We start from the raw sequence: 26764 nt of genomic DNA on the forward strand, positions 1-26764 counted from the left end.
ATGTAACTGAGTAAAAATGAAAGTACGCAGTAGGTGAAATGTGGATAATAATTTAAATGTCTGATTAACTCACACAAACTCATCACAGATTAATTATTTGTCAGAAGATACTTAAAATAAGATAATTTAATCAAAATTCTTCCGAAAAAAAAATTGGTTTCTTATTTATGCTGCGTCTAATACTTGCCTCTGTAGGCTAATCTGGTAATGAATTTACAATGCAAAGGGTGTTTTTCCTTGCCTTTCAGAAAACGAGGTGGAAGGCTACTACGTGGTGAAACCACAAGATGGTGCCAAAATCGCGCCAGACCTCCTGCTGAACCAAGCAAAGGGCATGCTCTTGTTTAATCGAATCACCCAGCATACCGTCGATCAAAGTTGGCAGACAGGAGAGGCGGGAGCGGGAGCGAGAGCAAGCTGGAGAATTTCGTGCGTCCGGGTGGAATCGAGGCTGAGGGGTTGTTTGCCACTGACGCGCAGTGGCTTGGAGCAGTGCAGACGGGAAAGTGGGAGTACAAGGCGGAAAAACTTTATTTTGTTATTATTCATCGAACCGAACTGCTTTTTTAAAAAGCACTACCTACGCAAAAGACAAAGGTTAGTATATCCATGTACACTCTTTTTTTGTAGGCTATAATCACAAATGTAACACGAAGAGCAAGTTTGTACCAAACGTATTGTTTAGAAACTGATCCGTTGCTTCTAGGCTACTTGAAAGCGCTTGCTTCTAGGCAAAGCTACAAATGAACCTGTTCGGTCTTGCTTGTGCATGGTTTGAAATGTATGGTAGTTAGCTAGCAACCACTACCACGATCTAGATAGGCTCGCGTGTTTGTTTTTTTGTAGATTCGTTTTTCTGTAAAGAAAGGAAATCATACTGCTGTGGACAGTAGCGTATATGACAGTTACACATGATATCGATCCCTCTGGTCTCATGTGGGCATTTGTGTTTCATTTTGGTGACTTTGATGTCTTGCTGTTACGCAAATGTTCTGGACGATTGAGAAACCAAAGGCATTTGTTCCGGTGCTGTGAATGTGGATTGTTCTAAAGGACTGACCGAAACCAATGTTCACGGATTTTTAACTTGAAAGTTAGTATTGATAAATTGGCTGTGTTTTGTGCGATGTGGTGTAGTGGGGGCGACTCCACTTATCTTATTTGCTGTGTAATCAATTCAATCAATCAATTCAAGTTTACGCATTAGTTTAATTTAGACCGCAAATCGTGTGTGTTTACTCAAACTTGTTGGCATAATGATAGGTTACTCCTCCTTGTAAAAGGTCCCCCATTGATGACCTGTTTGGGAACAGACATAAAGCCTACCCATTCTACACCAGTAGACTACAGAGGCTGGGGTCTTTATGCTTTAAAATCCATCGGTATCAAAATTGCATAACATCCCCAAATCAATAGCGTGAATTAAAATCACACCATAGCCTGTAACGGATAGCAGATAGCCTATGTCTTTGTGCACATGGTTAAGCTATAGCTAGCCTACATCTGTTTTGAATAAAACACTAAAACAAAGACGCACGAAATGACATGATTTAGGCTAGCCTGATTGTATGACTGTTCTCTCGAGGCAGATATGTAAAACATTTCGTCTTGCGACGTATGATCGTAATGGTTTTATTGTGGTGTAAGGTCCATCTGTGCGTCTGTTATTTTGAAATTAGGCTACTTGAGCTTATGAACAAGAACATCTGATTTCTCGTTGTCCATAATTTGGCTATATGTTGACGGTAAAATTGTAAAACGAATCACACCATAGCATAACATTTTGATGTGATGCTCAAAAAGCATTATTCTGTAGTAAAAACAAACAGAAATCTCGTAGGTTAACGCCAAAATTGCAAGAACCGGCGTTGTCCGAACGCGCTCTCTTTGTGCCCCCGGTATAGTGAAATAGAAATATTCAAAGCAGCTGCGTATTACGGTTCCGTGATCCTAGGGCAAGTTCCTACAAGATAAAGACAAGACGTTGAGTTTATTAACAGGATACGCTGTTTTTATCTTGAGTCTGTTTTGTCCATATTTTCATTTTTTATTACACGGCTATGCATTTGGTAGTGTGTGAATGAGCAGCAAAAACCGGGGTGTTCTGTTGCGTGGTGTTAAATAGTTGACAGTTCTCTTATGCCTCCCTAATGCTTTGTACCTGTCCCAGTTCCGGAAGCGAGTGTGCAAGAAAGGAATGCGCCTATCCTTCTCCCAGAGACGCTGTATCCTGGTGTCTCTTTCTGACAATCTCAGGGTTACTATTTTGCATGTTACTTAACAGGCAAAAAGACTGTTAGCTTTCACAAAGGTGAGCTTTGTGAAAGATTACCTAGCTTCAAGATGTAGAGCAGCACATCGGCCTGTTTGAACTGGTGAAAAGGAACCACGCCAAAGAACGAGGCAACAGAGCCAGTTTAAAGGTATAGATCATCTGAGTTATTTCAGTTTTAGTCTTATCTTCTTGATTCGCCCAAATAGTTTTTATTTGTGATGAAGGACATTGTAGATATTTACTGAACTTTCTGATGACCTACTGCCTTGAGAGTGGCTGTAGTTCAAGTGTTTACTTCCTCTGATGTTTCAAAAAAACGTATTGTGGTAGGGTTCTGCTAGAGTCTCTCCTGCTCTTCATGCTGATCTCCGACGTTGTGAAACAACAAGTGAATATACTTCAAAACATGTGTCGGTTTAATATAATGCAAATGTTAAATGAGACTTACCTGCTGCATTCCAGTTAATGTAACCAACTCCATAGTGTTTGAAATTGGATCCCCTTGCAATCCAGTTGAAAGAGGATAGACAGGGCCAGGCCACACAAATTCCACACGCGCATTATTTAGGATCCTGTTCAGCTAAAAATAATTTTTATTGAATTGGTTAATTCAGGATAATTTTATCCTCAGAGTTGATATTAACAATAGAATGAGCTACAGTTATCACTGAAACATGCACACATACTTGCAGAAAAGTGAATATGTTGTCCTAATTGAGTAGATTTTTGGTGTGTTCCTGATGCTTATAAGCTGATATAACTGATCTCGCAAGTGAAATGACTCAGTTTATGGAAAGTTCAGAACTGAATGTGTTCTATTTGTGGGCCATGCTTCTGAGGAGGACCACCAACAGCCAATGAATATTCACAAAACCAAGAGAGACCGGGAATAATACAAGCCAGTAGTACCATATCAGATAAATGGAATGGACAAAAGATTAAGATAAGAATCTATAGAAATGTGGTTGGATATGAGGGAGTACAAAGAGGTATCATGGTGGCTTGATGGAACTAGGAATATTATTTTCCCGAAGAAGGCTTTTAGAATTCAAAGCCTTGTGAAAGACTGCTGGAAATTAGTAACTGTGGTTATACTTATTAAAAAAAGAAAAAAAGTGTTTAAATAATGCTTGGTTTAACTTTGTTCCACTGAGATTGGGGGAAAAATAAATATCAACATTTTCCAGGAGGGTAATAACAATAATAAGAATGTCAGCCACCCTTAGTGATAGCGCATGCTATGGCTGCCATGCATTTCACATAGTTACACAGCACAGTGAGCTCATGTCACCTACCACCTTACTTCCCTGAATTCACTGAGTCCATTGTATGAAATCTCAGCCAACTCTTGTCCTGTGTGAGGTACAGTTGCACTGCACACACTCGTGATTAAAAAAAAAAATGTAAATATATGTTCCTGGCTTATGAGATTAGCCAGCCAGGCAGCCGACCATACAAAACACAGAGCAAAGCTCACTTTCTTTTGAAAACAAAAACATCCGAGTTGTTGAAGCAGCAGTGGGTGGTGGTGTTAGATGTCCAATTTAGCCTGGTTTTGGAAGAACTGTTGATGCACTGGTGACCTACAGGCAGTCCCTCTAATGAAAGTGGTACTGTTTGCTTTGTTGCAAGAACACAACAGAGGGGGTGGAGAGCTAGGGGGCGGGTGTGGGCAGGGGGGTCCTGGTTAATGTGGTTTAGGGGGGAGGGGAGGAGTTCTCATGGACCTTGATTTGGTCACTGGTGGTAGTTTTTATGTGAAAGTGCAGGCTTGTTTGACTGAGAGGGCTGTAAATTAGTTTGAAACACATCAAATGGCAGCCCCAGGCTAACCTCAAGAGTAAATCCTTTTTAATGGCTAGTACTCATTTTACATGGAAGAGGGACAGAACCATCTCCAAGTCTAAAGATCATTGTTTTTTACAATTGCGGGTAATTGTCAAACTATGCAAGTGTCTTTCTGTGAATCTTGTGGGAGTGAGGCGGTGAATGTACCTAACACTGGCCTATGTGTCCACACCCCCAGTGATGCTACATTTTCCTATCTTTGCGGTACCACAAAAAACAAAACGTGAATCGAAGAAATGCTCTCTTCTCACCTAAATCGTCCTCTGCTTCTGTACAGTGTATGGTTTTGTCTCATTTCCATTGTCTCTCCTGCTTTTCTTTTATTGTCTGTTGTTTTTGCCCATGGTATACCAATAATACACAGATTCCCTGATGCTATTATGGTTATTGGCTGATGAAAGGGCCACAGCAAACCTACCAGATGTCCAATGAATCTGTGCAGCTTTAACAAACCCTCTTCGTGCCTCCCCCTCACCCCCCAACAACAACACAAAAAGAAAGAATGAAAAGTGCAGAAAATCAACAGGAATCAACAGGAAACAGCTGAGGGTGCAGAGAACATAACTTTTTAATGTTAATTTTTACAATCTTGACATGGTCTGAGAAAGCACAGATTGTAGCTTTGTTTGAATACTTACGTTAATAATTCCCTTGATTCCTTCTAGGGAAATGGAGAAACGAGAACAGGAAGGTGCCTGTAACAATGTTGACGTCCTCGTCTGCTCCAATTTCATTTTGAGGCGATATCCTCAATGTGTGACATTTAAACTTCTAGGACACATGTGCCATCTCTGTTATATTTTAACCATACTTTAATTATTAATGGCATTTCTGACAATTCATTTATATAAAAGTGTTACTGTTATTACACATAAAACTGAATGTGTTGATTCAATTTGGGCAATTCCAGGAATACAGAATGATAATGAATTATAGAACAAATTTCAGTGCATGCAGTGTCAAACTTCCCACACACGCATATCGACAAACTCTTGCAGATATTTGAATAGCTATACATAGAGAGGTAATATATCTTGACACTTGTTTGTGTGGCATGGTTTGGTTTGAAGCTCGTCTCTACTGTAATACACATCCTTGGCTATGGACACATTATGATGATTATTATGCCAAACAATTTAATATGACGCAACATATTAATCATTCAATCACAATTAATCATTTCTCTCTCATCTCTTGTTAAATAGCTTTTGACAGCCAAATAATGAATGTAACTGAGCAAGGAATGGGGAACACATTTTGCTGACGTTCTGGAGTCTATTTTTACTTCAAAATGAATTGATCTTTACACTGTCATTTAAAATAATTAATCATATCCTGTCTATGCACTGGCAGATATGAGAATAAATAGTTGAGTTTGGGAAGTGAGGTCAGGGTGCTGACTTGGGATATTGAGTTTTATTAACAGTTGTCTTAGAGTATGGTATGCAAGATTGATTGGCAGGAAGTCTGTCCTTCCTGTCAGTCAACAGTTTTGTTTGTTGAATGTCTGTGTAAATGAGAACTGCTGTCATCTTGTAATTGGCTGGAGTTATTTGAGTGTGTTGTCACCACAAACGGAGTGCAATTCACAAACTTTTAGTTTTGCTATTTAAGGAAATATCATGGTCCAACTCCATGTCCACAGCATTAATGAATTACAAAGCATGCACAGTATTCATAATTTTTCACCACTTTTCCAGTATGAGTGTATGAATTGAGCACTTGGTCCAAGTAGTGAATCAGTGGACTTAAGATATTCTCTAGAGGTCCTTGCCTTATTTCCTATTTGAATATCAAAGGGCCTAGAAACTACCAGTGTATTATGGAGCGATAACTGTACCGCATTGCGCATCAGCTTTGTGCTATATCATGGACCACTTTGGTACAAGAGGCAGTGACAACCGTTAAAGAAAATCATTTAGTTGTTTGCTCCAATTGCAGTCATTATAGAATTTCCACTTCATCTGAAGCAGTAGAGAACATGCTCAATTCATTCTGAAGAGACAAAGATTTGGAATTTGGAGAAGCAGTCCAAAAGAATCCATGGCAACAATTTTCGCCATTGTCCATGAAGTACCTTTTCGCCAGGGTGATGATCGGTCTTTGCATAATTTATTAATGCCAGTAATAATATCCTAGTATTGCCTACTGGCCTTGTGATCAGTTTTGTTTCCAAATGACAGCCATAATTGTTTTTGTTTTTTTAATGCAGGGAATTAATTCAATCAATTCCCATAACAACATAAGGTGTGCATACTAGATACCATAGCCATTCCACCACTCACTGTGCCTGTGTGTATTTGTATTTGCGTGAGATACTTTATTGCAACATTTAGCTGTTATGCTATTGAAATGTCTGCATTCTCTTCTTCATGACAGAATGCAGGGTCATGCTGTGAGATCTGCTCAGCTCACTTGTCTGCTTCACTCACACTCAGGGCAGGGATTAATTAGAAATGGAATTCATTGTTGGGTCCTCAGCCTAACTACCACAGAACAATTAAAATGATAGGAGGAACGCAGTAAAAATGTCACCCGGGCCCGAAAATTGATTTTTTTTTACTGGAGAAGGGGGGGTTTACTGTGTTTTGGAGGCAATATGGTGACGGTAAACTTTGTTGGAATGAGGTTTGATTTAGTGGAAGGCCCTACTAGAGGCGAAGAGATCATCTGTAAAACACATTAAAAATAACTTTTGTGTTGAAGGTATTTGGTGAAATGCCACTGCAGCTTGGTAAGAGGGTGGTAAATCTATAAGATTATAAGATGTGTGCAGGTGAATTGTACTAGAACAGTTTTTTTTGGGGTGGGGGTGTCAGGTAAAATTTTCATCAACAGCAAAAACAGAAAATCGTGAAAGAGAAGGAGCTATTGTGGCTGTTTGTTCACTGATGATGATTTCCCCCTGGTTTTGCTTTGGATTGTGCAATGGGAAGGCAAGCAAATGTACATACACATGATACCTTGTGTAAATAAGACAGCTTCTGAGCTGCTGTAAGGTATATTTCTTCTGTTTGAAGGAGCTAGGCTATTGACTCTGATGACTTCAAGTCTTTATGCTAAGCTAACAGATTTAGCTAACATGGAAGTCTGGGTTAGCCGAAAAAAAGGTATATTTCCCAAAATGTTGGTGTCTTCCTTTAAGTTGGGGCTACTGGACTCTGGGAGTGATATTCTGTGTTCCAATGAAGGGGGTCACGTGAGCAGAGCTTGTTGAGCAAAGCCAACTGTAGCTCACTCATGGTCTGAAGCTGGGCCTGTTTAAAGGAGCACTGTCACACTTGTTTCAGTTCATATTATTTGGATTCAATGCTTAAATTATGTGTGTAGGCTTTTTTGAAATCACTGACAGTATGGGGCAAACCTAAGGGCAAACATGTCCAGTGATACCAATTAATCCAAATAATCTCAACTGTAACAAGCCTAACAGTGCTCCTTTAAGTGCTGGGCGTTAGCTTTGAGTAGGGTAAAAATACACTCTTTGGTTAGTGGTGAAGAAAACTGCTGTGGTCCCTTAAGTGTGCTTTTAAGTGGCCCCATGTTTGGAAGGGATTCACAACTGTTTTCCAAGCTTCTTTTCCTATTTAGAATGGCCTATGCCTTTTTGTTGAGTGTCATAATTTCATCTAGTTGTGGAGCTTTCAGAATATACCCTTTCCATATATGGACTGTGGTGCACATACAGTAAAAGGCAGGGCTGTAGTTGCAGTGGAAACCTGTCAACTGGCCCTTGTTTGACAGTCTCTGATGTGAGTCAGGGTCTTCATGGTTTCCATTTTTCTCTCATGCTTTGTTCTTTATGAGGGACTGGGTGTAATTGTAGCTTTTCAATTGAGCTTGTGGGGATTTTCACTCCCCCCCCCCCCCCCCCCCCCCAATTTCTGATTGATCGTTGCCAGGACACAGTTCTAAGGGATACATTTTTCAAAAACAAATGACTTCACTTCTGAACCCAGCAGGCCTGAAAACCTTTTGGCAAAAGAGGTCAATTGTTCTGGTAGAATCGCAGATGAATGGAGTGAGGTTGGTGACCTTTTCATTATAATGTCTCATACTCTGAAAGAGTAAAACTCAGTATTGCAACAGTGCTCCAGGACCAGGGTTGCCTCTACTCAAGCCAGAGGATTTTTTCTCAAGCAAAGTTTTAAAATGGCAACTCTCGCAGCTTTATAAGTACAAGCTCTATGGCTCGTAACTAGATCTACGGTTCTTTCCCTTAATGCACTCAAAGGATCAAACTGTTGTGCAACCATTAGTGAAGAACTGATTGCCTTGCAGGGTCTGGATTCTAGGAGGATTAAATCCCACCCAAAGTCCTCTTCTTTAAGAAGGGTTCCACAGTTTAATCTGTCAGGAATGGCTTTGTTACTTGGCTCCACCAGGGTTGACTGCACCATGTATGGTTAGAAAGCATGTATGTTTGTCCCAATGTGCTGCCCGGACACTTCCAAAGCTCCCGTCAGTCCTCTGAGATGCCTGCAGCAGATGAGGTAGCCTTTGTCAGGAGGGAAGCGATTCCATCACAACATTAGGCAACGCGATGGCGTGGAAGGAAAAATGTGCACATTTTTTGTGGGGAGATTGACGATGAATGACAGCACACAGGAGCCAGGGGTCTGTCCAAACAGGACTGGGGCGTGACGAGGGGCCCTGTATGTCACGGATTTCAGCGGACAAGTTGGCAGGCTCAGCCTTTGTTCGTTGTGAGCGCGAGGCTCGACGGCCCGGTCTGGGCAGTTATGTAACGCAGCCGCCTCCTGCCTCGACAGGCCGGGAATGCGCTCTGCTGACATCCCGCGTGCCACAGTTACAGAAAACGCGCCCGAGGGAAGGAATTCTCCGGAAACTTGGCAGTCTGGTGCTCTTCCCCTTTGATGACCTGTCCCGCCATCATGCCGTGACAAAAGGATAGCAGCCGCCCTTGTAGTTTGGTGTTACTTTTCTGGCTTTAAGGCGAAGCTGTTGTAAGGCTTATGCTGCAGAATATGAGTGAAACCTCTTTGACCACGCTTGCTGGAACATGCGGTCGTGTTTAGGGATGGGCGGGCATGCTGATAGTAGATTCTATTTTCGGTATCCGGGTGAAAATAGACCCCCTTCCTATTTCCCACCCCCCGCGAAGTGCAAACTTGATACGAGTCATGCAGTCTCCGGGGGAAGCCTCAAGTATATTTTTGGTACAAATGTCAGGGGATTATCTCCTTCAGATGACAAGCGGGCACCCAACATTTCTGAACATCCCCCCACCTCCCTGCTCCATAGCTTTTGTGGAAGGGGAGGAAACGGGAGACGTTGTAGTGGCTGGGTTACTCAGGGGAGTAAAAATAGTGGTGAGAGGGGCGGTGTAAATATAGACCAGGTTCTCTAAAGGAATGTGTAGGGAGCATCGGTGAGTAGCGTTGCGTGAGGCACGGGTGCTTTCCTAAAATTCAATGTGCCCCTCCAGTCATCAACATACGATCCAGCTGCTCTGTTCCTTCTGTCTACAGAGCTGGATGTGTGACTCACAAAACCATAGGTGTTCCCCACACACACACGCACACACACACACAATTCAGAGTTGAGAGCTGACCAACTGAGTGTGAGATCTTGGTAATATGATCCCTGTTATACAGACCACAGAACAAAATACATTTCATAGTCAGATGGTAGAACTTTATTTGGAATGGGAAGAGCTGAAAATGTCTCACTCAAGGGCCACCAAAGTCGGTTGCAAAAGTCCCTCACCATGAGTACAAACTGAGTCCTGTGACCTTGCTAGTTCACTAGTTAGCCAGTCCCATGTCAGTAGACAGCTCCAGGTAGGATGGGCTAAGGTTAGTGAGGGTTCCTCTGTGTGATGTGGTATAAATATCTTTACTCCTCGGGCCCCTGCAGGAGACATCAGTGCATGGCCCTTCTGCATGGGTTCAATGTTCTCACCATCCCTCAAAATGGAGATTGTTCACATCACAGCAATCTCCACTTGTAGAAGATGACTTTACATCACAGCACCATTTTTTTTGTTGAGAGGGAAATGTGCAGTGCAGTGAGTAATTGTGACAGAGTGCGGCCCGCCACCGTGAGAAGACACTTGGCTAAGTGGATCTGGAGCAGGGAAGTGTGTGACAGGAATTTAAAGAATCCCTTTTTGTATTCCTGTTATCAACCTGCTGTCGCACTTCTAAAGTGGCTCAGGGTTTGGGTGAAGGATGGTAAAGGAGGGGAGAGTCACAGACTCCTAAATCTGTTTCTGTTCCATGTGCAGTTACCTGACTGTGAAATAAAAAGCACAGAGTGTAAATATGTGAATTTGTTTCCTGTTGACAGCAGCGCACGTAGAACACCATGCGGATTCCCCCGGCCCTCAGACGGTGAACATCCAGAGCCGAGTGCGAGATGGCCGACAGAGATGGCAAGTGCGAGCTGCCCATCGCCCCCGGCCAGGTGTACATCGAGGTGGAGTATGACTATGAGTACAAGGCCAAAGACAAGCTGGTCACCATCCGGCAGGGCGAGTGCTACATGCTGGTGAGGAAGACCAACGACGACTGGTGGCAGGTGAGGAAGGATGAGAACACCAAGTCCTTCTACGTGCCCGCCCAGTATGTCCGGGAGGTGCGCAAGGCCCTCATGCCGCCCCCTAAACCCCTTCAGAAGACCGGCACGGTGAAGGTCAAGCCCACCGTTCTGGAGATCCACCAGTCCAACGAGAACCTCAACAAGCACACGGAGATGTCCAGCTTCGGGCGGCCGTCGCCCGGGCATGTTAGCCCGTCGGGCGGTCGTCGAGACGCCAACCAGAACCCCGGGAGCCCGGGGCTGGGGAAGAGCCTGGCAGAGCACATCCAGAACAACAACGCCGGCTCCACGCTGCCGCGAACGCGGGCGGAGTCGCCCGTCCCAAGGTCTCCCCCGGAGCCGGACACGGACAGGACGCCGTCGCGCTGCGACTCGGCCGGCGAGGGCCTGGAGAAACTCCGCAATGACTCGGAGTCCGGGGACGATCTGAGCAGCAGCTCCACGGAGCACATGCAGGTGAGAGGAGGAGGAGGTGGGAGTGAGAGGGGGAGGTGGGATCCGCCAGGACACGGACACAGGAGTCACGCCTGTCTGTCTACCATTAACTGAAAAGACTGCTATTGGGTTCTCAACTGGGGGCTATACTACAATCACCTACACGTTGTTGATTCAGCCAAAATTAACAGTACAAGCTAATTATATTTCAGGTCTTTTTGTGTTGAATGTTGTTTTCCATTTTTTACGTACTATGCACAGTGCACCCCAACACCAGTAAGGCTCAAGTGCTCTCAAAGTGCAAAAACAAACACATCACTGCCATCACTGTTGGTGCTGAGGATCTACCAGGGTTACGTTGTTGAGCTGAGATTCACAGTATTCCTCCTGTGTATTTCACACACGTTTGTTCGTTTTTCTCCCTCACACACGATCATTCTTTCTCCCTCACACATTCAGTCTATCGCTCCCTCCATCTCTCACATTCAGGTTGCCTGTCCCTGATTCTCTCTCATACATTTATTCTCTCCATTCCTTTCCCCTTCTCTTCTGCATTCGCTTTCACTAATTGCTGGTCACTTCACCATAATGCATTTCCTCAAAGCATCCTGAATTTTGATGGAGCATTTTCTACTTCAAAGGATTATTCATTTTCATTAATTGTGGCTCCATTGTTGCTGTGAAGTTCAGTGAGTGGTGTTTTGTAATGTTTTTCTTCTTCTTTCTGCTGCATTGAATAAATTTTGGCTTGTGCCAGAATTTCATTAGCTTCACCAGCACAGAACCTTATTAAAATTCCAGTACAAAATATCCACTTGAGGGTAATCTTTGCCTTGCATGCAGTGGGTGTTTGTGAGATTCATCATAAAAACAGCAGAAGGATTGGCTTGGCGTTTCCCTTTGATTCCAAACACCTTCATTCAGCTCTCCGAGATGTCTGGTTGTGGAGTGTCAAATCACAAAAACTCAAATTGCCAGATGAAAAGCGCTACATAAGTGCGGTCCATTATAAGTCATGGGACGTGTTTGGAGGAGGAGTTAGCTGAGGCTCCTACAGGTGTAGCAGGAGGGGGGGCTCTGGGGGAAAGTTGGAGCTCAGCTGAGGAGGGGTGGAGGAGGATTCCCGCACCAAGAGTAAGCCACTCAAACCCTCAGCAGCTCCTGAGATAACGGAGGCAACACCATGCTAGGCTCCTAATGGAAAGTTAATTCTCATCCTTTGTAGACATTTGTCTCCTCTTCCTTTGCTCAGAACATGGGTGTGGAAAAGACTGTTTATTTGATCCGGCATATTCCACGAGTGAAGTTAAAAGGAGCTCCAGCAAAGGGGGCTTAGCGAGCGGATGAGTTAGCGGCTGCCTTGTTTTTCGCGAGCGGTTCATTAAGACTGCGCGCCTCCCGCTCTTTGTTCTCATCTTCCCGTGCTGGGGAACGGGGTGCCACGAACAAAGAGGCACAAAGCGAATGGAAAGTAGGTCATATCTGCCGAGGATCGGGGATGTTTACCGACCGAGGTGTTTCATGTGCCGGAGGGGACAGGGAGAACGGGGAGACCGTGGTTGGGGAGAAAAACCACACTCTGTGTCCAGATCAAGGGGTCCTGCATTCCTGGTCTGATATACAGATCCGGTTTTGTGATCTGCTTGCACTGTCTGACCTATATGGGCAATTCCATGATGACAGGCGTTACATTTGCCAGATATTTGTGTGATAAAGTTCTATACAGCCACATAATAGACTGATATAAGCTTCTATAACCGTCAGGAGCAAATAATCCTGTCGGCCTCTTATGTAACTCTATTGTACTTTACCATAAAGATATACTGCATTAGTAACTTAGGTTACCATGGATCCCATATGCATCACACCTCTGAGCAGCCACTGAAAACCCAGAGAATACTTATAAGCTGAAGTCTATGTTCTGCATTTTTTATCTTCTCATTTGGCGGTCTTTTTTCTTAATTTTTCAACCCTAGTTTACATGAAATCCACACAAAAATAACCCCCTGAAAACCCCATAATCCAAAGCCTGATTTTATAACACCTTATATTCAGCTTCACAAGGTGTATATCTTATTCTTATAAAAAATGAACCACTGCATGCAGGTGTTTCTCCTGTCAGAACAAAGAGGAAGAAATTAGTGAATAAATGTGGAAATGCATTCATAAATCTCTAAATAAATGATGTATCCATCACCAAATATATAAATTGCAGATCAAATTTATGACTAAATAAGGTCTCTGTCACACTTGCACAAATGCACTCACATGTACACACATACACAAGCTGTCCCATGTAGACCAATGGGTGTGAATGCTTCAGTCACTACATTACACTCACTGAGCACTTTATTAGGTTGACCTGTACTCCAGCTTGTTAATGAAAATATTTAATCAGCCAAGCAAGTAGCAGCAGCTAAATGCATAAAAACATAACAAGAGGTTCAGCTGTTTTTCAGACCAAATGTCATAATCGGGAAGAAATATGATTTAAGTGAGTTTGACCGTGGAATGATTGTTGGTGGTTTGAGTATCTCAGAAACTGCTGATCACCTGGGATTTTAATGCGCAACAGTGCCTTCAGAGTTTGCAGAGAATCGTGCGAAAAACAAAAAACATCCAGTGATCTGCATTTCTGCTGGCCAAAACGCTTTGTTAATGAGAGATGTCAGAGGAGAAGGGCCAGACTGGTCGAAGCTGACAGGAAGGTGACCGTAATGCAAATAACCACACATTACAACAGTGGTATGCAGAAGAGCACATCTGAACACACAAGTAGTCAAACCTCTTTGGATAGGCTACAGCAGCAGAAGATCAATAAGTCTTACAAAAAGTAATAAATACCTAATAAAGTGCTCACTGACTGTATGGCTTTAATAAATATAATGCCATAAGTGCTCTTTTCAATTAACAGCAAGTGCAGCATGTTCCATGTGATCAGTCATCTTTCAATTTCATTTGTAGTCTGGCTTCTTAGACCCATTTTAAATGCCATTCATTTACATCCATTTGTTTACGCCTTGACGCAAGGAACTGCGGGCAGATATAAAAGCAAAAATGAAAGCATGAATAAATTCAATAAATGTGAATTAATACATTTATATATTAGAGTGCTGTATATTTGTCATTTGCTCTCTTATTCTTTATTTTCATAGGCAGAAAACCTTGATGGATATAGTGTTATCTTTTAATCCATTTAAAATTGCATTAAGAGGTTAACGTTGATCTTCAGCCTGTCAGTGATCATTGTGATCAGATGGTCAGTAGTGCTGAAAAGTTCAATGGCCTGCTCTCAGTGCCAAAAAGCGGTATCGCCTGCTTCATCCAAGTGGTGTAGCCAGCCAACCAAAGGAGTGTTCTTGTCCCCCTCTACGTGTCAGAATTAAATAAACAGTCGTTAGCACCCTCACTGCCCTCAAGGGAGGGGTCAAAGCCACCCGTTTAATTTGGCTCCGATATCAGACCCTAACTCGACCCCTCCCCCCAGCTTCGAGGGGTCTTCAGAAATAACACAAAACCCGAGCAGAACATGTTGTCCTTTGTCAGACACCTCTTGGCGAGCACAGACCGGCGATGGTGAGACGGGTTCGTTTAAAACGCAAGATTAAAAAAACATTTGAAAGCGGGGGTGGGAGATGGCCCTTTGTGGGGCCGAGGTTCAATAGACGCGGCCGCCTCATGGTGTGAATGAGCTAAGAAGGCTGGGCGGGGGCGGGGGTGGGGGGTGGTCCGACTGGGCCCTCTCTGTGTTTTGATGTGGTTAAAGACATGCCAAGTCTCTCTGGCAGCCAGTTCTCGTGCCCCCCTTATGTGTGTGTCTGCATATAGTATAGTGTACCCATGTATGAATATAGTCGGCGAAACCTTTTGGCTGCTGTGCAAGGCACTGCCTGCGTTTTGCACTTCAGCCAGGGAGGAAGTCACAATATGTGTGGTACTCAGCTTCTCGCCTTCAATAAGTTTCAGCTGTGAGTGTGTAAGTGCGAGTGGTGAATGTGAGTGTATACTTGTCTGTTTTGTGACTACATTACCTCTCAGCCAAGATATAAACATAAATAGTGGAGTTCCAGAATCAGAGTGGCAGCAGGGAACTGCGTGATTGGCTTTGCTCATATGATGTGGCAACTAGCACACCTGGGAAAGTTGTTTAATACGTGGGTTGTTATATGTGACCACAGCAGGAGGTCAGTCTGGCCTATTTCCCATTTCCTTGCCTTATCTGAGACTGAGAGATGACGGGGAAAGTAACCTTTTCTCTGTGTGTAGCAGGCAGGGCTCCTGATCAACATCAACCGCGGGTATGTGGGCAACTGAAACTCGCCTCAATTTCGCCGCAAAGTGTGTTTTTTCTGTCTGACACGTCGAGCGCTTCCTGTTCTCCCCTTTTCTCTGAGCAGCAGGGCAGGCGGTAGTCATGCTTTGAAAACCGCTTCTCTGTGGGACTGCAGCGGGCGGCCCCCGCACATCTTTATCTCCCCAACTCACTCCTTCTCTTTTCCCCTTTCTCTCCATCCCCTCTGGGAGCTGAATACTCTCCCCGTAGGAGAGATGGTGTTGGGTGGATACACAGAGGATTTCTAATTTACACGGCCGTGGTTCCGAGCCAGCCGTTCACGTTAATTAGTTCTCTTGGCGAGAAAGTGTGACCAACATTTTTTTTTTCTTCCATAATTCTCTCATCTTCTTTGCTCTGGATGTCGTAGAGGGTGACCCAGTTCCTGACTCCGCATTGGGTTCATTGAGTTTCTTTTTTAAACCGTTACCCATGAATCTCATTTTGTTCCACTGCAGTAGGTTTATAAAGCAGCAGTTTCCAAATGCAAAGCTCCCGTGCTCTTCGAATATCCCTTTTTTCTCGATACCAAGACCACAGAAACTGCAGAGGGGTCTTTATACTAGCAAAAAGAAATCTGCTGTCATAAAGTCAAAGAACCAAATACTACATTTATCTGTAGTTGTTGACACTGCTTACATGTTCAGCATTGAAAAGGCCGGTTTCCTCCATGGTAGACTATTAATTCAGAAGAAACCTGCAGTTGAAAAGCAATTCATAAAAGAAACTTCAGATATTCAGTTATGTCTTAAATATTGTGATTATAATAGATATATTAAATGCTGCAGCTCAAAAGAAATTAAGGCAAGAAGAAACTTCAAACTTTCTGTTGGGTCTTGAATGTAGTGATTATATATATATAATAATATAAATAATATATATAATATATTATGTACATAATGTACATCAGAAAAGATAGACATAAATGAAGGTGTAGCACGTTTGAGAAGGCACTGGAAGTGAAGCAGAGCAGGAGGCCAGTTGCCTCTCTCTTGTCCAGTTGGACTGCTCTTCCTCTGTGTTGTAAGAAGGCAGGCTGTGTGTGTTTAAGCTGTTAAAGATGCAGCTGGACTCTTCAGTGTGCAGGGCAGCTTCTCAAACATCTCTTGTTGGAAAGGAGGAGACCCCTAATTTTGTTCTGTTTTCCAATTGTGTGAGATGAGATGTTCGAGATGCCACCAGCCCCATGCAGGTGCCTTTTTTAACGCTCTTCCAATTGGCTCATTTTGTCACATGATGAGTGGCATTGAAATTCAATCCTTTAAATTGTTCCTTTGGTCTCTGTGACATCCACACAGTACACACCATCACAGAGGACTGACTGCACTTTACTCTTTAAGACCACAGCTATCTGTATTTGTCCAGAGGAAAGTCCTCCCCAGGCTGAACAAAAGCAGTAAATAGTAAAGGCGTCAGTTTGAAAGGACAATCCTGACATACTTGACCTGAATTCTCAGGTTAAGTTCCTTGGCTCCTCCTCATATGACAGCCAGACTAATCCGGGGCCAGCGCTCCGTTGTAATGGGGGCTGTTTCTTAGCAGGGGGAGTGGCTTTAGGGGGCGGTTCTGGCCATACATCTGCGCTGAAAGGTAGAAGGCCCACCCATGCTAACCCTGGCTCATGGCTAGGTCTGCTCGCCCAGGGCCCAAGCTGAAGCCATGCATGAGGAACCTATTGCAGCCTCATGCATGAGATGGTCCTCAGAAATGGGGTGACACTAGACGCTGAAAAAAGCCTTGTTTTGCGCTTGTAGCTTTTCTCAATAAGGAAATGAGCAGGTCTCTCAGATGCTTTCCTTTAAAACTGTACCAAACGTTGCTCTACGCGTGTATACGCTTGCGTGCTTTGCTGCAGTCATTCGTTGAAAGAGCCTATGGAAGGAGTGCGTTTTGGCATGTGTCCCTTTCGCCCTCCAACGGGCTCTAAGTCCGTAGCGGGCGGTGGCTGAATAGGAGAACCGTGTTGTTATTCAGCGCGTGGTTGTCATTCTTGCCACATTCCTTGCACACGCGTAACAGGGGAAACCAGGCCCCTCGCTCCCTCTGCGGCAACCTGGGTAATCTGATGAGCGCTTACTGGCCCAACAGAAGACTGTCCTCCCCTTAATGTAATATTTGCCCTCTGTCAGTACTTTCTGCATCAAAGGGGCCGTTCTCTCCCGTGACCCTCAGAGGTGCCCTTCTCCCTGCTGTTCTCGTGAGGGGGGGTGGGGGTGGGGGGGGGTCAAAGGTCAGGAATGTTGCATGCTAAACTGATCCCCCCCCCCTCCCCCTCACCCGGCCTCCACTGCTGTGATGTCATGTGTGTTCCTCTCTGTGACATGTTCATGACAATGTCTGCTCATGTACATGCAAACGGTACGTGCTGTGACCGAGAGGGTTGGCAATGGGTTTTTCTCCTCGTGGGAAAGGGGGAGCCATTTGCAGCCAGGGGGCGAGGGACAGGGGGTGGTGTGGGAATTATGGCACTGTCAGCCTGTGTGGTATGTTTATCACATTCTGTACTGCACTGTTTCTCAGCCTTCAACAGCAAAATAACACCTCTGTGTGTGCCACAGCCTGTAATAGATAGGCACTGCCACCCCCCCCCCCAACCGTAGTAGCATTTCCTCTCATGGTCTGTACCTTTGTCTGTCGGTGTCATCCTACTTACGCCTGAAAGCGCTGCTTTTGGTATTATACATTCCACTAAACAGCCTCAGGTCGTCAAATGACGTGGTGACACTGCTTTGAAGCAAACTGTCCATGAAACGCATTACATTTTAAATATCGCTTCAGAACTTTTACATTCTTAAATTTTCCCATTTCCTGAGAGCGAGCTCACTGACTGACGAAAGCTTGTTGCAGCATAGCGGCATGAACCGACACGTTAGCGTCATGTTTCTGAAGCTCTGGAACGTATTCATTGGAAAATGATGCAGGATAGGGCAGTGACCAAATCTCAAATCTTTTTGAGACTTAAAGATTTTTGGTTCAGTTGTTCACATTTTGCTGGTCAAATTCTTAATTCAGAAAAGGAAGCACAATGCGGTTTGATGTGATCATTGATCATTTGTTGTTTTTTTTTTTCTAAGCAGGGTGAAGTCTCTCTATCCTTTTTAGACTGCAGTAGTACTTGAAGGCAGGGAGCCATTGTTTCACCCCTCTGGATGACGTGAGCTGACCCTGTGATCAGAGCCGGTGTTGGGGGCACATCTAGTACAGCAGCCTTTTTAACGAGTACCCCGGGACTGTTGCCTCCAGAACTCCCGTTCATGGATCTGGGCTAACACCAACAAACACGTTTTGCACAGGCCTATCACTGAATAATAGAGCCGCGCACAGGCGCCCTCAACGTAACGTCTCACTGATTTCTCTCTGCTCTTCAGTTCCTGTGCTTATATTTGATGTTTATATAGGTTTCTCCGGCGCCTTAGGGGGCAGAGTAAGACGTGTTTTCATACCGGATAAATCCTACCCATTATGGTCTCGGAATTCTGGTTATTTACTGTGGGATAGGTGAAGTGTGTGGGTGGTGAAAGTCTGTGTCTCTGTGTGAACGTTTGTGTGAGCATGGGTTTGTGCCTGCTCATGCTTGGGTGTGTGGATAAAACGGTATTATCTCTCTCTCTCTCTCTCTCTCTCTCTCTCTCTCTCTCTCTCTCTCTCTCTCTCTCTCTCTCTCTCTCTCTCTCTCTCTCTCTCTCTCTCTCTCTCTCTCTCTCTCTCTCTCTCTCTCTCTCTCTCTCTCTCTCTCTCTCTCTCTCTCTCTCTCTCTCTCTGCAATCACTGACAGGGACACGGTGTGCCCACAGGATAAGTCACATGATGCTCTCTCACCAATCAACACACAACTGAGCCTGTCATCTCTGAGCAGTATTCAGTCTTGCAGAATAAGAGCACATCTGTCACTCCCACTACCCCCAACCTGCCACCGCTACCTGACTATTCAGACTGCTTGTGACATTCGTTGACGGTACAAGTTCAGCAACCTCGCATACAGTTTTCTTCATTCTGAAATTAATACCTATGGATGGCCATGTGTTCTCAAATGGACACACTTCATAGATTAACCTTCACTGTTTTAGCATGCAGCACTGACTCATGTGCTGTGTAAAGCACTTTCCACCTGGCATAATATGAATGTTTTACTGTGGAATGGTGTGTACAAATTGCAAAAGAACAGAAGTTGTACCACTGTACAAATACTTAAGGACTGCACTGTATGTGTCTTTTCTAACGCTGACAGCACAAAGGAATCTTCTGTTGCTTGTATAGTGAGCTGTTCATAGCTGTAACTTAATTCTGGAGCTTAAGTAGGTAAAATGCCTTTTTAGCAGTTTAATAGAGTTTCAGACGGTTGGCGAGGGTTGAGAATGCTCATTTTCATGAGTACCTGGGGGTTCTCATGAAGGGCAGAGGCTTCACAGGAAGTTGCTGCCATTTCCTCAGAGCTAATCTCTGTGCTAGAATTACCTGCGTAGGCAACAAAGAGCTGGAGACAGGGAGCAGCAGGCCATCCGCAGCTCCTCGGCAGAAAACCTCGCTTTCATTGAATTTGTCGCTCCTGCATGTTTGGAACAAAGGGGCTGGCAGCGTACATCACTGCTGAAAACAACCCCATAGCCAAAAGCGGCAATAGCAGAGTATATGAAGTTTTTGCGTACCAAGTTAATCTAATTTCCCTCCCTTCTACCACAAGTGTTGGTGTCACCTTTGGGAGTATTGGCGCACCAAGGCAGTGGAGCTTGACGTTAACATGGAACCATGTAATTCAATTCTGTGCGCTTATTAAAATTGTCTAATGGTGATCCTATGAAATGATGATTGCAATGCAGTCTCTCTGGGTTGGGCTGAGGTGTGTTTTCATCCACTCTGTGGTACCTGTTTTGGGAAGAGACTGGCCCTGTTCTGGGTGCCCTAAGATGGGTTCTGATTAGCTTCCCCTTGTAGGCTTCTAGCTCTTGGCTATCAGCCTACTAGAGACATTTACATTCAATTGGAAAAACCTCTTAGCAGCATCAAAATCGTTTCCGTAGTTAGTCGGTAGACAAGCCAACATCTGCTTGAAATGTGTGTTTTTGAACAAATGTTTTGAAAGGCTTTCATTGACTGAATGGAATGAATATTTTATACATCCGAGAGAAACCATTCCAGTAAATCTTATATAATGTGTTCCCTAATTGGTAAAGTTATTGCATTATTGTTGTGGCCAGGTGGCTAGCAGGTTAGTCGATAGTCTGGTCAGCTAACTGGCTAGTTGGCAAAATAGTGCGGTAAGCTAACTCACTAGCTGACTGTTCTTGTGGTTTATCTAAACATGCCTTAACAGGTTACTGCGTTTTGAATCAATAAAGGGCACATTTCTTGGCAGACCTTCTGCTAAAGAGTAGTTCTGTCTTGTTCTGTGTTAGTCATGGCCTGTGCTGTTCTGCCTTGCTGGACTGCTGCATTGCTGTTTTTTTACAGTTACTGCATTTCGGTATGCATCACCTAATCGCAACACGCCAATGGTGTCCATAATGCACAAACACAAGCTCTTTCATACAAGCATAGTTTAACCCATCAACTCTGTCCTCTATACACCTCACCTCAATTCATGGTGCTCTTCTCAGTGTTTTTGTTCAACAGATCAGTGGCTCTGTATGACTGCAGAATGGTTTTCTAGGACAGGGCTAGGTGCAGAAGTGGAAGTGGAGTGCCTCGCCCATATTCTTTAGGGTTGAAGGACTGGAGAATGGACAGGCAGAGTGAGCCGTGCGGACTGCTGACAGGCAAGTGCTGGCCACACGCCCATCCTGTGTTGACATGGGTTCTCAACTCCCGTGGCAACCGCTCTATCTGTGAACACACTTTCCAGAGAAAACCCCCCTCCCTTTGTTGACAGAATGTTCCAGATGCAGGGGTGTTGAAGAGAGACTCGGGCATTACAAAGGGCCGGGGGTTAAAGCCGAACAAACCGGGCCCTCTCCTGAGCCGGGGTGGGGAAGGGGGGCCCCCATATAAACAACTCGGCCACATTCTTTAGTTTCCATGGAAACGGACACCAATACAAAAACAGTATGGCAGGGCATTGAATGAATTGGCCCCCAGTGGAAGTTTGGATGGTACAGTATAGCTACATCCACATGGTGTAAAGGCAGCATTCTACCATTGTTGATAAATCAGCAATTTTGCGGGCAACAAAATGGGCACGGAAATTTCTGGAACAGACCAGAACCAGGGGGAGGTTAATATGGTTATCTTTCCTCTGAAGAGCCTGACTCATTTGAGCTCAGAGATGAAGAGGCTCTTTGCAGTGCAATCTGTGCTTTGAAATGAGGGCGAGGTTCAGGACACATCAGTGGTGGAAGCATATTTCCCTCTTGTTGAAGCAGTCACATTTAGCTGGCTAATGCTGGTCTAATTTTGGATCCTGGGCATTTGGCAGTGGTTTTCATTTGGGGAAAGAAATTATACTGTTCATAATTGTCAATGAAGGTAAGTGCAGGGGGGGCAGACCTACAAAGCATTACATGGCTTAAAATTTGCCCCAGAATAACTCTTGAAGAGTAGGAGAGGGCAGAGGTTTATTAGCGCTGTGGTCCTGTGGAGCCCCTGTTCCCAATGTGTTAAAACGCCCCTTCCCTCCTCTCAGCAGGGGCATACAGGCCTCAGCTTCAGCCTTGTGCTGCTGGCAGCTTCTTCCTGCTCCCCAGCCCAAATCCACTTTGACCATGTTTTCTGCTTGGGCGACCACCTCTCGCTACCTCTGCCTCTCCGGGTTATGTCACTGTCTTGGCCAAAGTCCATTATCTTGCTAAAATATGTTTTAATAACGTGTTGTTAGTTAAGGCTACGGGCCCCCAGTAGATGTGCCCCTCCACCATCCTGCCCCCAGTCCAAATGCTGAACCTAACAGCTTCTATCTGTGTCAGCTGTGTGAACATCTGTCTTTATGTGCTCTGTGCACATCTGCTCACTCTCCTCCTTTAACCTGTACACAACGGCTGCACAGCTGATGGTTGTGGAAATACTGGGGGCCTGTATACGTGTGTCTGTGTGTCTGTGTGTCTGTGTGTCTGTGTGTCTGTGTGTCTGTGTGTCTGTGTGTCTGTGTGTGTGTACACACTCTGGGTTCGCTGGACCAAGTCCAGGGACTGTGTGCCTAATGTAACAGGCAGATGAATGACCCTTGTTTGGCCGATAACGCTCTTAAGCACTGCCCCAGCGCCCCTCCAGATGCACTGTGTGTGTGTGTTTGCTCACCCTCTCTCTGTGGCATGGGCCTTTGCCAGGGAGAAGTCAGTGTAGATTTATGGTTGTGGTCTGGGAGGTAGGAGACTGCAGCTTTCTGGCTCATCGGTGTGACTGAAGGGAATTCTGTTTGAGAGAGATTTGTGTGCTCCACATGGGCTTGTCTGGCCTTATTCAGTAACTGAACAGAGCTGAAGGGGGTCATCAGAAAACAGAATCATAGCTCTGTAGGCTGCTTCTGCTTCTGTATTCTGTAGCATTACCGGAGCCAGAGCTAGCCTATGGAGCTGGAGCCCGGGGTTTTAGGAGTTTTCAAATGCTGGAATAACATGGAACTCTCTGGAAGGTGGAATGGCTTCTCCCATTGAAATGACCAAAACCACAACTAAGCTTTGAACCTGTTTACCTCAACTCTTGTCTAGACAGAAAACAGAGGCTGTGTGTTGACCATTAGCTTTATTTGTTACCCAAAGAGGTCAAAGTTCCTATGAAATTGGAAGATAAGGAAACCCAGTGCTCTTTCCAATCACTTATTCTTCACCTTTCCTTGCTCCTTTCCTTGTTCCTTGCTCCAACCTTTGGGAATGGTGAAAAAAGGAATCAAGAAAAGGAGGTGAAGACAGGGGAATAGAGAAGGTGAATCAGGCAAATTAATACTTTATGTCATTTTGAAGCAATGTAAGTTACAGATGTAGCAGATGCATGGTAGATTGGGTGAGGTGGATCCACAAGTCAATCATTTCTACAGTACGTCACTCTTTCCGAAAGAGTACTTTCGCAAAAGGATGTGCTCATGCTTTCTTCCCAAAATATGTTTGGGAGTCTCCTACTTCCTGGCTTCTAGCTCCTAGAAGGAACATTTATCAGGTTGGAATTGCCTTAAAGATGGTGGATCTCAATTAATTTCCGGGTCAGGCAAGGGGCAAGAAGACATTTATAGAGCTCTGGCTCTATAAATGGACCCATATGCACAGTGAGGTGTAACGAGAAGTCTGTGAGTTGTGCTGCATAAGGCCTCTTTGCTAAGCAAATAAACAACGTGCTAATGGAATGCGAGAGTTCTCTGTGTGATGCTGGCCGCCTCTGTGCCCCCCGACTCCCCTTTGTCCCAGGGTACTTCACCTGACCTGTGGGGGGGTGGGAATGGGCTTAGATGAAGAACTGCTGCACCTCCTCGCAGCAGGAGTGTTGCTTAGCCCAATGGGCCTCACCCTTTGACCTGTTCACTTCGTGGCCCGTTAGTCTGGTGTTATTTTCTTAAAGATTAAGGCTCCTGTCAGTACCTTAGCATTCCTGACTCTAGCAGGCTCGGTATGCCTTCTGACCAGCTGATCGGTGTGAAGGCCTAAACCCTGAAACCTCATCCACACTTTGAAGGGTTAAAAAGACGTGTAACATTTGCATCCCCCTCTTGTTGGTGCATTGCTGGCAGTAGGTCAGGGGTCATGCAGATTATGTTGTATTGACATACTGACTATCTCTCTGCAACCAGTTGATAACTTCTGTTTTGTTGTGTCATTAAATCAATGAATGCCGAGTTTGTCATGAGAGGCATATTCCAGTCTGTGCTGTGTCGAGGTAGGGGCCAGGAGAGGTGCGGTGGGGCTCCAGATTGCTCCGATGAGCCCTGTTTTAACCAAGGAAGATGAAGTGGTATTAATGGCGTAGATGTGTCTGGATGGTGTGGGACAAGGACCTTCTCATCTTCCCCCTGCTGGTTTAGGCACCATCCCCCCTCCATGCCACCTCAAATCTTCTTAGCCCAGTCCTGACAGTTAGGGGGCTATGGGAGGAAGAATAAGCGCTGGATTATTAGATTATGAAGAAAGGGCTGCCAGTTTCTTCAAGCGTGTGCTGGCCCTTGACTCGAAGCCCTGCTCTTTATTGGAACGCGAAAAATCACTCTTTCACAAAACCGCGAGTCACGCAGTTGCATCTGGCGCTCCAGTCAGCGGTGACCCGGTGGCCAATGACACAGGGCTGTTGTTGGCAGGGCCGCCCCTCACAGAAACACGGTTTCCAGCGCCAGACACTTTTTTGGCAGACGCTTTTAATCCAAAGAGATTTACAAGTGCATAGGTTCTTCCACAGGTTAAAGCATCAAATCCATAACTAGTAAAATACATATGAAGGGCTGTTCTAAACAAAAAGACCAACAGTCACTGTAAGTGCAAATATATATTTTATTTGGTTGGAAAAGAGGGATATCGGAAGGGGGGGAGGAAATCAGGAGGGAACACTAAGGTATGGTTTGAAAATGTGTGTTTTTAGTCTGTGTTGAAATTTAGGGAGGGATTCTGCTGTCCTAACAGTGGTAGGCAAGTCATTCCACCACTGAGGAACCAGAAAGGAAAACAGGCGTAAACATGCAGCTCAACCGCCAGGTGCTTGGAGTGTGGGAACCACACGGCGACCAGAGCTGGCAGACTGGAGTGGTCTTGCTGGGGAGTTGGGAGCAATTAAAGATTGTTTGTAAAGTGGGGCAGTCCCCTTAGCACCCTGAAATGCCAACACTAGGGCCTTGAAGCGGATGCGTGCGGCAATAGGAAGCCAGCGGAGGCCACTTGTTTGCTTGCAACAATATTTGTATTGTGTGGACTGCTCTTGAGTTGGGTCACGAAGGAAAGCCACCTCTGGCGATGAGGAGTGGAGCTGGAGGGTGCATGGCAGAGATATGCAGGTTGAGAGAACTGCTGGGAAAAGCTGCCAAGCGACCGGACTTGGGCAACTCTTAATTACCGTGTGTGTGTGTGTGTGTGTGTGTGTGTGTGTGTGTGTGTGTGTGTGTGTGTGTGTGTGTGTGTGTGTGTGTGTGTGTGTGTGTGTGTGTGTGTGTGTGTGTGTGTGTGTGTGTGTGTGTGTGTGTGTGTGTGGAACCGCTGCCAGCCAATATCAATTAGGTGACATTCTGCCAAGCCCACCCCTCAGTCTGCTCCTCTGTTCCTGTAATGGCAGTTTGGGATAAGGTCCCAGACAGTCCCTCTCTCCGTTGCAGACCCACGATGGAGACCTCTGTAACGTCTCCGTCCTTCCGAGAGTGTGGAACAGTGCCACGGGGTGGGTGCTTTGGCCCAGTTGGGCCTGGCCAGGCTGGTATTGATCCCTGTGGGTTTGGGCTGCTGGAGGCTGAGGGCTGCTTGCCATGACCCGCCCTTTGTGTGCATATGGCACAACTTGCCCAATGAAAATTGAATTGGTCGTACAGAAGCAGCTCTGTACGGATCAATTATCCCCGACCGCTCGCAGGTCAGACGGAGGACAAGAGAGAGGCTGGGACAGAGGGAATGATGGAGGGAGGGAGTGAGTGAAGGAGTGGGAGGGAGAGGGTGGCTCATATACTTTTCTGTCTTGTTATATTGGGCTGTCTTCGTTTAAACTCCCTACTAAACCCTCCCCTTCTCAAAGAATGTAGGTGGCGATGTTTGCATTTCAAAATTGGACACCGCCACATGATTACTCAGCTATTTGAAGCCCTGCTGGCGCTGTTTACAGAATGGGATTATGCTGTGTGGAGAAACAACTTTTTGCCTCTTTCAGGACACCTTAAAGTGGGCTATTTCAGCAGGTTTCATAATGTTACAAAGCTGTTTTTGCGCAACCTGTGCTGCAGTACTTTTATTTTTTTAAATAAACTTTTCAGTTCAAGCCGCCACATTGTGCTGTGAAATTCTGCCTTTTTTTATTTGGTTTTATATGGTTTTATTTGGTTTTATATGGTTTTATATGGTTTTATATGGTTGTGCAAGTGACTGGCTGCAGTTACAAATGCACACACACACACGCATGTACACACGTCCACACATGCGTGCACACACACAAGTTCAGTTGTGTTGTATTGGCAGCGGAAGTACACAAAGCAGACTTATCCAATTAGCATGCTCCCTGCCCCAGTTCTACTGAGCATGCTCATTAATTCCCTCTTAAAGCTTTGAGCGCCTCTCCTCCTTACCGCGGCGGAGATCTGCACAGCCGCAAATAACAGGGCGAGCTGAATAAATGAGCTGTTGCATTTGCATGCCTCACCAGACATGCAAATCACAGCGCCGTTCTTCCTTTGAATAAATGTGTTTTTTGAGTGCGGAGACCTGTAGCACCCG

The 26764-nt window shown here is 45.0% G+C and overlaps 1 protein-coding gene across 4 annotated transcripts in view; it reads left to right on the forward strand.

Moving 5' to 3' along the window:
• Positions 1 to 372: 372 nt before the first annotated feature.
• The window catches only part of arhgap12b (Rho GTPase activating protein 12b), a 74902-nt gene continuing 48510 nt past the window's right edge, over positions 373 to 26764 (forward strand). For all 4 annotated transcript variants that reach the window (XM_061238062.1, XM_061238064.1, XM_061238063.1 and 1 more), the window contains exons 1-2: positions 373 to 597; positions 10433 to 11140. In XM_061238062.1, the coding sequence (XP_061094046.1) occupies positions 10502 to 11140 (639 nt within the window). In that variant the 5' untranslated portion in view covers positions 373 to 597; positions 10433 to 10501. The remainder of the gene's footprint in view (positions 598 to 10432; positions 11141 to 26764) is intronic.

Source organism: Conger conger, chromosome 4 (genome assembly GCF_963514075.1).
Source record: "Conger conger chromosome 4, fConCon1.1, whole genome shotgun sequence".
Taxonomy (NCBI): domain Eukaryota; kingdom Metazoa; phylum Chordata; class Actinopteri; order Anguilliformes; family Congridae; genus Conger; species Conger conger.